Genomic DNA, 14,283 nt, shown 5'->3' with positions numbered 1-14,283 from the left:
TACTCACTCAACAGGATAGAAGAGTATTATACTTTACAGTGTATACGCGCAAACATATTGTGGAGTCTTGTACAGCTGGATAAAAATGGTTTTATAAGCAAGTTTTCAGGTCTAAAACACTGAATAACAAATCCCATGTTCGGCAATTATGTTCTGACCCAAAGTACACATGCTCTTTTGTTTCTATGACGATACTCCTTGCAGTTTCTTATCATGTTGTGAAAAAAGCGATTATGTAATGCTATGCGAGACGCAGGCCTCTACAATTGCAGAATAACAAAACTTGTGTACTGCTTATATCAGAGAATTTGAATACCCAAAGGTTTAATTTACGCCTTTTAGAAATAGTTTTTAGATGCCTGGCAAGTAGCACATCAAAAGCACGCAGGGGAAAAAAACAAAAGAGGCTGATACTGACTCTTGTAGGATGAAGGCTTTAGGGCATATGATCCTTAAAAACATTATTCTATTCTTGTGTGTAAATGATGTGCATGTGTGAAGTCCAGTTAATATAATGGATCCAAGGGTCTGGCCTGTCCTGGGAACATGCACACATAAGAAAAACATGTGTAGGTGCCTTAGGGCTGCAACATTTATCATATTAGGATCATGCTATTTCTTTATCTGACTTTATATGATGCATTGGTGGATATATCCATTGCAACAGACTAGGCTGTCCCTATTTTTCAAATAAGTTGGGTTACTCTATGTAACATTAGGAGACACATTTGGTGAAGGAAAATGTACTTACATGTGTTTTTTAAGCATTTTCCAACGCTTTATTTATAGTGCAGATCAGAGAGACAGATGAAATGGGGCAGAGAGGGGAATGACATGCAGAGAACTGACCACTGGTAGGATTCAAACCGGGTCTGTTGGGAGGACTGAGCCTCATGGGGGAAACCCTCTAACCACTACACCATGAGCACCCCCGTGATTATAATTTTGAACAGTTGTGCAGCACATGCATGTGCAGTTGGATATACTGTGTGTCTGTATATGTGTAGTCATGAGTGAAACAACAGGTCCTAATAGCTGTGGTTGGCACCAAACTGCCAAAATGACATTGTCAGGATTATTTGAAATATAATTCTTCAAATCTTAATTTCTTTCTATGCAGTGCAATGCAATAGAAAATCAGTGCCGTCTTCTTAAGTCACTGGGGAATTATTTTAACTGAACCACGATCATGATTGTTAGATGGAAATTGACAGTAGTTTATAGGCTACAACTCATTAGTAGCATTGAAACTGTCAAAATGTTTTTTGTATTTGTGCAGTCACGCAAGCAACAGCCTCTAAATGAATATACTACAGTCACACGAGAGGAATCGAGAACAGATATGTTTCTTCAATTAATGTATGTACTATGTAAATGAGAAAGTGTGAGAAAGGAAGATGGAAAAATGCATGGGCTGTATTGTTAAAGCTACAGGACAGCTACAGTTCTTCCTCAAAGCATATACTGTAGGTATCTCACAGGTACATTGGAATTCAATTCCGATGACATTTCATCAATATATAGAAATCCGTAAATTGACTATATACTTACTTCACAATTAGATGAATAATATTGGTAGATACATTAAAATGGGCGCTGATTGATTGATTGATTGATGAATGGATTGAGGAATTGAGGGCTGCATTGGTAGCTTGATTGAATAAATGGTTGAACAGTCTGGAATTACAGGATGAGGTAACTGACCCCGTTACATTTTGCCCTTATCACTAAGGAGTTCTGTCTAAACATGCTCGTACACTCTCACTATCTTTTACCCTGTAAAACACACACAACCACACGCTGTAAACAGATGTCTCATTAACACTGCGTACACATCTAGGGCAGTCAGGCCAGCCGACATTACAGTGTTTGAGGCTCAGATGGTGGAACAGTTACACTAAATGACACGTAAATTCAGTTAAGTGTCTCATCTTTGTTAACTTTTTGAACCACTTGCAGTAGGTTGATTGAGCACATTTGGACTAACACATGCAAGCTAACATGGAGGCAGAAACTCAGTGGATGCACACTTGCACGAATCAGCAACCCCTTCCCCCCTTGCGAGTGAAAAGGGAGAGCGTCCAGGGCCAAGAGGCTGAAAGGGAGAGTGACACTGGTCTATCTGCTGTCTCCCATCTGGGTGTCCGTCTCTGGTTTCGCCTAAGGGCTCAGATAGACTGCGAACACCATAGGGACGGCTATTAAAATTCAAACTACCACAGAGAGTCATGAAATAGTCATGACAGGTGAGGGAAATCTACACGCTATAATGTTCCACTTTCCTATATCTCTGCTTGGAACTGCAGGGAAAATATACTGTTTGGGATACAGAAAGAGAGGTGCTGGTGTGTGTATGCCAAACAAATTAAATATATACTATACTACTAGAAATACTTACTGTATATTCATATAGTATTTGGCTTTATTTAATATCATTTTATCAACACATTTGGCTTAAATATCAAACATATCTTTAGTGGATTAAAGCAAAATTCAAAAACTAACCCACAGGGAAATTTCAGTGGATAGTTGAAAGAGCATTGATCTCATTTTGAATCAACTGTTGTGATTGAAAAAGTTCCATCGGCTGCACAAATGGATGTATCTCCTTTAATATTCCTGACGTGAAACAGATGTACTTACATCATATTCAGCACAATTGATTTTTCCACATGCCACTAATGTAATGCTAGCCACTTTGTGTTGGCAGGGTCATATTTATGTACTGTAAAGAAATAGTAAAACAATAGACTAGAAGAAGAGCTACTGTATATTAATGGAGAAAGGGTTTGCAACTGTTCTCTATTAACTGATAAATAACTTAGTCTAAAACAGATCTAAAGGTATAAAATATTGATTACTGCTCATAATAAGTTCCCTGAGCCTAGGGTGATGTCTAAAGAATTTAAATTTACAAACAAAGAAAAGCAGCACATTATGCACACAGCACAGATTTGAGAAGCAAATATTTGTTTCCTTTAATAAATCAATTGAAAAAAGGGTTGACGTTTTACCAAATCAGCGCTTATATATATTTTTTGAATACTACTGCAAAATTGTAACTGTAATTTTAAAGTGTAAAAAGATGTTCCCTCTTGAAAACATCCACCCAAACATCAGTGTTTGCTTTGAGAATTATTAGGTTTTCAGTGGTGAAAAGTCAAGGTACAATTTATGGTATTTGAGTGAAACATTTACAGTTTGATACATTTCTTTGGCAGTTACAGTAGTTACTGCTACTATTTACAGTTTCAAACAGAGAGCGAATTTGGATCGCTCTTAAATTTTTCCATTTTTGTATTTAGATTTTTTACATAAATACAAATGTTTAATACTGATCAAAGGTTGTGTACAAAATTCCCCAAATGAAGGTCCTTTAAATCCAAATCTGCTAGGCTGTATGCATTTACTGGATAAAAATTGCAGTATATTAGTAAACTGTAGAAGCTGAAATCATGTGTTTGCACATTACCCTTTTGGTCGATTTTGGTACTTTGATTCTGTACCCTTAGGTTGAAAAATAATATCTCTGTGGCAGCATCCATATTCCCCTAAGCAAGACTAAACAGGCTTAGTTTCTGCTTTATGCCAATGGGCAAAACATAGCAAGAAACATTTTAAAATTTCGTCCAGGAAATATTGTACGTTAAAACAATATTGTATCCATGTCACTGTTACTTTCTTCTGCTGGGTTGTTATGCATTATTCACCTCTACAGTGTGTATAAACTCAATATTGAGAGATAGCTGCTCTGTGCCCTCGAGCAAGGCAGAGGCTGGTTGGATGTGGCCCAAGATGATTTATGTGCCCTTGAGAAGGAAATGCTGTCTGTCCATGTTGGCAGCAGTGGTACCACCCTTGTTTTGCCCCCCACAGCTGGAGACGAGAGAGCCGCGAGGTCAACACAGGAAAAGAGCTGACATGGAGAGAAACAAGGCGGTTATAGCCCTGGAATCTGCATATTCAGCATCACAACGCCTGTCAACTTGTTATCCATACTCCTGGCTTCCGGCAGGCAGTTCAGATTCAGGACATTTCAGAGGACAAGAAATGGATGTAGACATATGACAGAATTTGGAGACGTCAGTTTCCAGCACTGTATCTTTGATTTCATGGCTCATTCTTCAGACAGACAGAGCATAAGGTAATGAGGTAGTATGCTTGCCGCAGGGTAAAAACTATGTTTTTCTTCTTTTCTTTTGTAAGACTGTAAAATAATTTCTTGTTGGAGGTAGATACTTTACATATTAAATTAGTTCATTAAAAAAAGTTGACTTATATTGCATGATTTTTTTTCAACTTGCACTTTTTTTTTCATTTTTAGTCATGTCTGCTACGCTCACACAGGCATGCATACAGTATACTGCTGAGAGTCAGCACCAGACTCCATGGGAACAGGCCAATAGAGTATAGTTTTTGGCATCTGTCCCCTTAATTCAGCCAGCCAGCTGACTTTAATGCCAGCCATGTTGAGCATCTGAGTGTGTGTGTGTGTGTGTGTCTACATATCTGTCATGTCTAAATTAGCCTATTTCTTACATACATACTGTGTTCTATGTGTGTGTGTATGTTGGATGTGAGTGGACCATCTGAGTCTATAATAAAGATTATATATACCCTTTTTCAACATCAGAAGCACCTTCTCAAGCGTGTTAATAAGATTCTATTTTTGTTGTATCTGGTATATTTGTCATAAGGGAAATCAATATGGTATACTGGCTGCTTAGCTGCTATGCACTACTGTTGATGGAAAGAGATCCAGACCATTTATACATTACAATTTTTCAGGCAAAAATTAGGCTTGCTTTACTAGGGTATCTTTCCAGTGGACACTTAATAGAAATACATTTTGTTTTAGTCCAAGACCTGTGTCTGGGAAATCAGCCCACAGTGTCCTCCTCCAGAGACAGTAATCATACTCTGATATAAAAGCCTAAGTTTTTGACAAGTGATTGCACTTCAAGACACGTCCCGGTGGAAATGTTCACAAGAGCATTTTTTCCCTGCACCTGCTCATCTTTCTGTATTAGGCTGCCTTAAATCATTGGCACAGCTATGCAACAAGGCAAACATTTTGTTGTGAGGCCAATATATATTAATGGATAATATTGCTCATACTGTATGTATCCTTAAAAGATGAACAGTAAGCAGCATGAACAAAATGACCTTAATATGTTGCCAGATTGATTGGATACGCGTTCATGCTTCAGGTGTTATATCAAGACATCAAGGTATGAAGAAAAAGTAAGGCCCTTTAATTTGTGTTCTTTAAAGAGGACCTATGATGCTTTTTGACTTTTATGACCTATAAACGTTGTTATGATGATTCATAGTCATGCTTAACCATACTAAATTATCAAATAATGACTTACATGCATTTCGACGTATTCCCTGCTGACCGTCTGGGGTGTCTGTGCAGAGCACTAAACACTATTCTAGCCAGTCGAGAAGTCACGTCTTCAAAGCGGTCTACCCTTTCATAATTTGTGACGTCGCATAAAAATTCGTGACGTGACCACGCGGATGTTTCCATGTATGGTAATGCTGTCACTTCCCTGTTCGCGTCTGCCTCGCGCCCTTATAGGTCCATGCTCGCGCTTCCCGCCACTGAAAGTGTTCCGGAAGGAAGGTAACCAATCACAACGGAGTGGGGTTTGCAGGAGGGGGGGAGGGTAGCGGAGATGGCCGATGCACAGGCGGAGGGAGCGGAGATTGCCGAAGCACACGCACTCAAGTGTTGACAGGACGTGCTGGATCGCCAAAATAAGAGAAAGAGCTTCCCGAAAATCTACATAGTTTTTTGTGATGTGATTCGTGTCAGGTTGCTCTATAGCAGTGTAAAACAAGAAATTAAGACCAGAAAAGTAGTATAATAGGTCCTCTTTAAATCAAATTAGTTCTTATTCCTAATAAAAAGCGTGAATAAATTATATATTAACCACTATTCAAAATATGTTTTTTTTTAAATGAATCACACACACACATATCTGAGCTGTTCTTTAAGGTTTCAGCACATTCCTTTCCCCGGTAAATCTTTTAATATTACATGGAGGGCGCTAATGCAGAGTGACTGACCACTGCTTCTACACACTGCAGAGGAGCACCTGTGTGAGTAGTAGTGGTGTGTATCTGTGTGTGTGTGTGTGTGTGTGTGTGTGTGTGTGTGTGTGTGTGTGTGTGTGTGTGTGTGTGTGTGTGTGTCTGCGCACAATGAGTTTTTGCTCCCTCAGTGAGCAAAATGGCTGTGTATCATTTATAATCTGTCCTCTATCTGAGCCATGATCTTGCACTCTCTTCTTCACTGCTTTCTATTTCATTCTCTCTTCTTTTCTACCTCTTCTATCTCTTTTACCAAATCACAAGGGAAAGAGGAGGAGAGGAGGAGTTGCAGAGCAGGAGAAACTAAGTGTCCTTAATAAAGAGACGGCTGCTCCATGTGAGAGATCCCTTGTGAGACAGAGATTAAATAGACTGTGTCAGAGGGGAACGTGCTCGCGGCGCCACAACTGGAGAATGTGATAAGTGTGATCATCAGGGATGGAGGGAGGAAAAGAAAGGGAACAAGGAGGAGAGGTGGGATGCAGGACAAACACACAAAGAATGGACAAGAGCTCGAGCAACAACAGGGTTGAGATTAGAAGAGGAGAATAAGAAAATATGTAGGAGTACCTATAATGAAATGTGAACTGTATTTCATTGGGAGGGATATAAAGAAAAAATAATAAAAGATGGGGCGCCCCGATGGCTCACTGGTTAGACCACGTATCATTAATGCTAAGTCCTTGTCGCAGTGGACCCGGGTTCGACTCAAGTCAGGATGTTAACTGCATGTCTTGTCATGTTCTAATAAAAGGTGAATAACGCCCACAGAAAATCAATATAAAAAATAAAATTAAAGATTTGAGGGAAACAGGGAGACTTTGGGCATGAATGCAGGAAGATGACTTCATCTGCAAGTGGAGGTAACACAGAAATAAAGAAATACACGCATTAATATATTAATGAGGGTTCATTTATAAAATTAAATGTATTTGGCTGAGAAAGGTCCATTCTTCATTTATCCTTTACAGTATAAACTGTCTTCTCCTACACCTCCATTTAGTCTTTTTTGTTCTCTGTCTACATTGTCTTTAGACAAAATACATATCACTACAGCTGTGTCCTTGACATCAAGGCAATGTCACTGAAGAAAAATGGATGCAAACACACAAAGCACTGGTTACACTGGGTTTATAGAGTATGTGAGACAGTGTGGTGAGTCCCTGTATGTGTGTGTGTGGGGAGGGGGGGGACGGCATCTGGTGTTGTTTTGTGTGTGCTATCAAAACACATTTGGATACATACGTCAAGTGTCCACCCTAACAGAGTGGACTGTTATCACGAGAACCATCAACAACCTCCTCTCATGAGAAATACAGAAACTGTGTATGATGTATCAACTGGCAACCATCCCCCTCATCATTAGAGCATCAAAAATGGGATCTACTACAAGCACGAGTGTCCTAAATCAAATGATTGTCACCTGCATTTCTGACAGCTGTTTTTCTTATGCTTCTGCAGTGGTAAAAGCTATGTATACTTGTGTACTGTACTCGTTTTATACTTGGTTGATTTCATTTGTTGGTACTTCATACTTTAACTCTACTACAAATTCAGAGGCAAGTATTAGTTATTGTATTTTTACTCAACATTTTATAAAACATTTGCATTTATACTTTAGTTACAGACTGAAATTTACAATACGATATATAATTAACAAATACATTGAGATGTATAATAATAGATTATGTTAAAATGTTTTAATCCCCCAGGTGTAAATTAACAAGCTACCGAGCAGTAAAAAATAATAATTAAACAGATCCGCAAATTAATGCATCAATAATTATAATCCAGTAAAATTTGTTATTCTGAGATAGGCTATCCTGAGTACTTTTACTTTTGGTACTCTAAATATTATTTGATGCCACTAATTGTTCTACATTTACTTTACAGAGTATTTCTATAGAGTACAATTGCTATTTTGACTTAAATAAATATAAAATATAGTAAAATATATATTATTGTCTCTATTTCACCAAAGAAAAAAAATATTAATAGCAATCAAAAATCAAATCTGGTCAAATATTTTTCAACAGTCTAGGTACAAGCAGAAGTTTAGAAATGGTGTGCTTTCTGGATAATATTAGACTGTTTCCAACTCTAAGTAGAAGAAGTGTGAGTAGATGACAGGGACGAAGAAGGTTATAGATGTAGAGCAGGTCTATTTAGGCTACTCTGTACACTGGCCCACTGGGAAACCAGCGACCGACCGGAACACCAAAATAGAAATTAGAGCAGAAGAGAGAAAAAGAGAAGAGGTGAGGTGTGGTGATGCATAGGATGGAGGGGTAGGACAAAGATACGTTTGAAGCGAAAAGACATCCATAATACAGTTGGAAAGTGTGAGGAAATTATATTTTGCTAGTTTCCATTCTACATTTTGTTTTTAAAGGTTTAGGTGGACACTTAAAAATCTAATATAAAACATATAAATCTTCCTATAGCATATAGCATATAGGCAATAATCTTATAATTCTATAGATTCAGAGAAATTCGACTTTCTTAATGCTTAAACACCATGAGCCTCAGCTTCTGTTGCTATCGAAAAGAGGTCAATCAGTCTTAAATTGCACCTACAGTATAGCAAATTGAAAATTCTTAAATGTTTCAATTAGAAAATATAGAAAATCAAACATTGCCATTTACCATGAAATTCAGCATGTAGATACTTAGAAATGTAAATCTTATGTATACTTTTGGATTATCATTCATATTTATGAATAGTTTGGCGTGTTTAATATTGGTAAGCAAGTGCTATGGACTTAAACCAAAACTGAAAGTTAGGGAAAGGTGATATTGAGGGAGATTTGTAGGTGATGGAGGAAGTGTGTGTATATGACCATGAGACGTGATATGTAGAGGGCAAAAAATTAAACAGATATGAAACGGAGCCATATTGGTTGGTTGGGGATAAAATAGCTAATTCCTGTATTTTACTCTTGAGATTGAATTCCTATTGCTTATTCTAGTTTCCTTCAGTATTAATTAATATGTAGTGCTATCTCTCTTCAGCATGCACAATATAGCACTTAATTGCATCTCCTTGGTGTGTAAAATCATAAAATAACTAAATGGTATAAAAAGTACGGGGTGCTGTACAGACCCTGTTTTGGATCTTAATACTACCTTCACAGCTTATCCAAGCATTATATACAACTAAGCATAAAGATTTTTACACACTTTTTCAGTCCTATTTAAATTGCCTGAAAAGCTTACCCATGCAGTTTTTATGAGGTTGACAGACTTCTCGTTCATAATATTTCCACACATATCTATATTTGCTCCTCTTTTCCCGCATGTCCTCACTAAGTGCCCTCCTACCCTCCCTTTCTCACAACATCAAAGACTATTGATGCCCTAAGCACCTCTTCATCCTCCCAAACCTCAAGAAACAGCTCTGCCCAGAACAATCTAACGATTCCTTGCTCCCTACCCCAGAAGGACCTACCAATGTGCTGTAGCTCTCTACAGTCTCTTGAGAAAATGGTTAGACTGTGAGCACCCACCAACTGTCTTTCCTCCCATCTTGAGGGAAGCAGGTCATATTCTGACATCCCATCTGGCCCCTGAATGACTCATGCCATTCACCCGCTGGCTGCTTGAGAGAAACGCTAGCTTCTTCACCCCACAGTAACCTACAAGGCAACTCATAGGTAACTACAGCCTGGGTTCAGGTATACAGTACATGAAAACAGCAGGCTATTTAGTCAATTGAGGGGTACGAACGGAGAATACAGGCATATTATAGAATTAGACAATATACACTTATTTCAACATCATGGTCATGTATGATGGTAAATACAGGAATTTGTCTTTCTGGGTATAATGATGTTTAAACATAAATCCATGTATAGAAAAATGTTAACCCATTAGTATCAGTTAAGCCTCTCTTATAACAAGAGATAGTTTTCCCCCAAACCAAATATTTTGTATATTATGGGCTATTCTGTTTTTTGTAGCAATAATTTTCGTACTGTGTATTACAGTAGGGGAGTTACTGTAGACCCCCTCATTATTTAATGTATTCTCCAATGTATGTACTTGTAATTCCATTGAGTACATTTACTCTAACCCTCAGTCATATATAACTTGCATTTCTTATTAGTTATACCATACAGTATAAACACCCTCTCCAATGACTGTCTGATGCGCCACTACTTGCTGCATTTTTTCTTAATTTTACAGAATCATGTACTGTAGCAACAGTGTAGCAGGAGATGTACTAATGTACATCTAAATGCAAGTGGTCATGAAAGCCACCTCTTCACTGGTTGCATTTCTATACTTGGATAATTGCATGTATGCTGCATAATGACCTATAGCCATTCAGGAACTATTAGTATCATGTCAAAACGCTGGTATAAGGGACAGTGTACGGGGTTAACTGGTCAAGCGTGCCCAGGGCCCCTTACCATCAGATGCAAGCCTCTGGGACACGTACACATTACACACACAACATATGATGACAGCAAGCAATAGAATACCTTCAAGGATAATTACTGAGATCATATTTCTGAGGTAACATATGTCACACAGCACCCGAGGGGACCAACACAGCTAAAACATAGAAACACCTGGGATCACTAATGTAAACAGCACTTGATAAAATTACTCAGTTTCCACTCAGTGAATGTTCCACTGAGCGATACAATAATTAATTATAAGAATTAATGATTATGGGCAGGGATGCAAGAAGGGAACCACCCTGCTTCCTAGCAGTAGTGCAATAACTCAACCAAAACATAGGGACTTATTAGATGGCTTTGACCACGAAAAATGTTGACAAACTACAACATGAAAACAACTCATTCATGCAAACAAAGTGCTGTCCAAGATACAAAATTAATTCTCATAAATCCAATACACGCCCCAAGATAAATACATACATGTATTGTTTTGAATAATTCAGCCAGCAGATCACTGCATTTACATATATATTAGCCTAAACATTAATTACATAGAATTTGTATTGCTCTTTACTAGCTGATTACTAATTTGCCAAATGAAAGGCATTGTTTCACACTGAAGTTGCAAACATGGTGATGAGCAATAGGTACCTCATATTTCTGCTCATCAGTGTTTTAATTCTATTGCATCTGATTTTGATTTTTGTCATTCAACTCTGTGCATTGGGACATTATTCTCACAATGAATCTATGACTTTGCTCTCATCTTGCTGCAAGTATTACGACCAGCTGTCCAAGAAGATGTGCTACTGAATGAAAAGACCAGGAAACACAATTTTCTGTGACTATAAGCCCACAAGGTATCTGATATCACACATATGACACAATATGAATACTGGTCAATGTTCTCTGTATCAGAGGATTGAATATTTCATTACTGCTATACAGTATATTCAATACACAGATGTTTAAATGCTTGCTGTATTGTAGCTGGTGATGAAGCAAAAGACAATCCTAGTTTTACGCAATTTGTGTTTAAAATGATCTCTGCACACCTGAATATATTAGAGGTGTGTTGGAGAAGAGTGCTGAAAAACTTCAAAGGAAGCTCCTGCACATTGTTTTTTCATCTAGGTTATTATTAATTCCATGAAAGGTAAATAAACGTTGCCTTTCATGGAATATAGAAATAATAGTTGGGACATTCTTGAAAAAGGTGTCTGATGTATACATATTTGAATACCTTAATAAGGATATTATGACTTGAATTGGATAGGTTTACATGAGGGGATTCTGGAATTACCAAAACTTTGCGCCAAATTAATTAAATATTTAATGTATTTTCCCATGGTTCAACAGGAAATAATTAAATAATCTGTTTTTATTATTGTTTTTTTTTGCATTTTCATTCCACTTTTTTTTTTGCAGATGCCACATCACATTCCACATGGCAAAAACCTCTACCATGTTGCCCCAGAGACCTGCTCCTTAATAAGGCTACAGCTGATTGGCTGACAGGATGGCAGAATGACAAGGGAGGGTTGGGGGGCTTGTGTGGGGGAAAGGTGGGGTTTAGGGGGGCTAAACTGTCCTGAGAGATTTCTATGCATACTAAACAGGTCTCACACTAGCTGGCTTGGAAGCATTTTCATTAGTCCCTTCAAACAAGACTCCATCCCCTTTCTGCTGTTGTCATGCTGTGCTTATGCATTTCTTCAGGTGCTTTACAGGGTTTGTAAATGTCTATGCTTTATGATTTTATCTTGAATAGCGCAGTTGTGCCAAGGAAAGAATGGTCCATATCCACACCTACAGTAAATACAAGGAAAATCTACCAAGAATCTTATAATCGGCTCAGCATACAGTAGTAGAGCACATTCCTCAAGATGAGATCCTTCATACGATACACACTAGTGTGTGTGTGTGCACAAAAACACACATGCACATATACATACACATACACATACACACACACACACACACACACACACACACACACACACACACACACACACACACACACACACACACACACAGACAGACAAGCATAGGGACTCACCTTCCGTGGGTGAGGTTTTCAGTCGTTTGCACAGTCCCTCTACGCCCCCGTAGTCCTCCTGGAGCTTGACCACCCCCTCTGTGCCACGCAGCTCCATGAGCGAGCGCAGTTCCATGAGCGAGATGCCGAAGCTTGCATCATGGTTGCCCTCGTTTCTTTGGTTCTTGGCATAAAAATCGCTGTTGGACATGTCCCCCATGATGTCAGCTTGTCAAGTCAGTTAGATTAGTGTTTGTTATTGCTTATTGATCAATCAAAAGCTTGAGGAACAGAAAGCTGAGTTCAGTCTCATTCAAAACAATCCAAAATAGGTATCAAGCAGGCATCAACAACCAGAAATGGGAAAAAGGAATGCCCCTTGTTAGTGAAGTAGGCAGAGAGACTGGATGAAAAGGGGGGGAAAATCCAATGGTATAAATCGATAAGCAGCTTTGCTGTCTCAGGAAAGAGTGTCAGATATCAGTAGACCAACAACCATCAAAGAGAAGAAACAGAAGAAGAGGAGAAAGAGCAGCAGAGAACGAGGAAACGAGGGGATGACGGAACACAAGTGGGGAGCATCCAGGTGAGCGTTGGACAGCCCCAGTGGTCAGGTCCTGAGAAGGGCAATGATGCTGGTTGCAAGTCCTGTAGGTCTCAGGCTCACCACGGCTGCAGTCCAGACCCTCTCCATGTGTGGCTTCCCATTGCTGCTATTTTGCTGTTGCCTCCGCTGCCTCTCTGTCTCTACATGGTGGTCTTCCCCATCACTGCTAGAGAGAGAGAGAGAGAGAGAGAGAGAGAGAGAGAGAGAGAGAGAGAGAGAGAGAGTGAGAGAGAGAGAGAGAAAGAGAGAGAGATACAGAGGGAGGGATGAATTCGAGAAATGAATTCAAAGAAGACAGACAGAGCGTGAAAGAGGAGGGAGAGACAACGAGAGCACACGAATGAGCGGTGCGTTCTCAGGACAGGGGTGAATGCAGTGGTAGATGGTGCACGGCGGCTGAAGGACAGCCTCTTGCGGCTTCTGCAGTAACTGTGGCTCTGCTGTCTCTATCTACTGCTGCTGCTGCTCACCTCATTCTGAGGACACAGAGAGAGAGAGAGAGAGAGAGAGAGAGAGAGAGAGAGAGAGAAATAGAGAGTGGGGCGAGAGAGAGAGAGCGAGGGAGGATAGGATAGGATAGGAAAGAGAGGGAGGGCAGAGAAAAAAGGATGCTCCTTTCTGGTGCAGAGCAGAGCAGAGTTGTGCGCGGGCGGGAGGCTAGGTCTGCTCTGACGACAAAGCGGAGAGGCAACATGTAACGCTGCGCTGTCACCGGGAGGATGGGCGGAGCTGTGAAGCTTCTGCTGCTATCTCACCACTAGCTATCTCATTCTACAGTATCTGACCTCTTCTTTGCATTCACTCTATCCCAATGGTCCACTCCTCTCTGCCTGCTGTTGATAAATTCCCAACAATAAGGATTTCAATAGCCTGGCTACCACCAGCTAAATTTTATTAAAGATTGAGCATGGGTCTGGAATCAGCAGCCTCATTTCCGACATTGAAGAGGCGTGATCAACGGACTTTGATCAAAATGCCTCTGGATGCAATTGGATAGACCTTCAACCAATCAGAACAATGATCACCGTCGCTTCACTGTGGTCATCGTGTTAAGCCCGCTTGTAGCACGCCTGCGGAGAAGGCCTGTTTGTGATTGGTGCCAAAATCTTTGGAGGAAGTTAACAGTGCCAAAC

At 39.5% G+C, this 14,283-nt stretch overlaps 1 protein-coding gene across 11 annotated transcripts in view; it reads right to left on the bottom strand.

The window, feature by feature from the left end:
* The window catches only part of atp2b2 (ATPase plasma membrane Ca2+ transporting 2), a gene marked incomplete at both ends in the record, with an annotated part of 61,800 nt that extends 49,037 nt beyond the window's left edge, over window positions 1-12,763 (bottom strand). For all 11 annotated transcript variants that reach the window (XM_080026048.1, XM_080026052.1, XM_080026053.1 and 8 more), the window contains one exon: window positions 12,565-12,763. In XM_080026048.1, the coding sequence (XP_079882174.1) occupies window positions 12,565-12,763 (199 nt within the window). The remainder of the gene's footprint in view (window positions 1-12,564) is intronic.
* Between the last annotated feature and the right edge of the window lie 1,520 nt (window positions 12,764-14,283).

Source organism: Ammodytes marinus (genome assembly GCF_949987685.1).
Source record: "Ammodytes marinus genome assembly, chromosome: 4".
NCBI lineage: Eukaryota > Metazoa > Chordata > Actinopteri > Uranoscopiformes > Ammodytidae > Ammodytes > Ammodytes marinus.
This window is presented reverse-complemented; position numbering and strand designations above follow the sequence as displayed.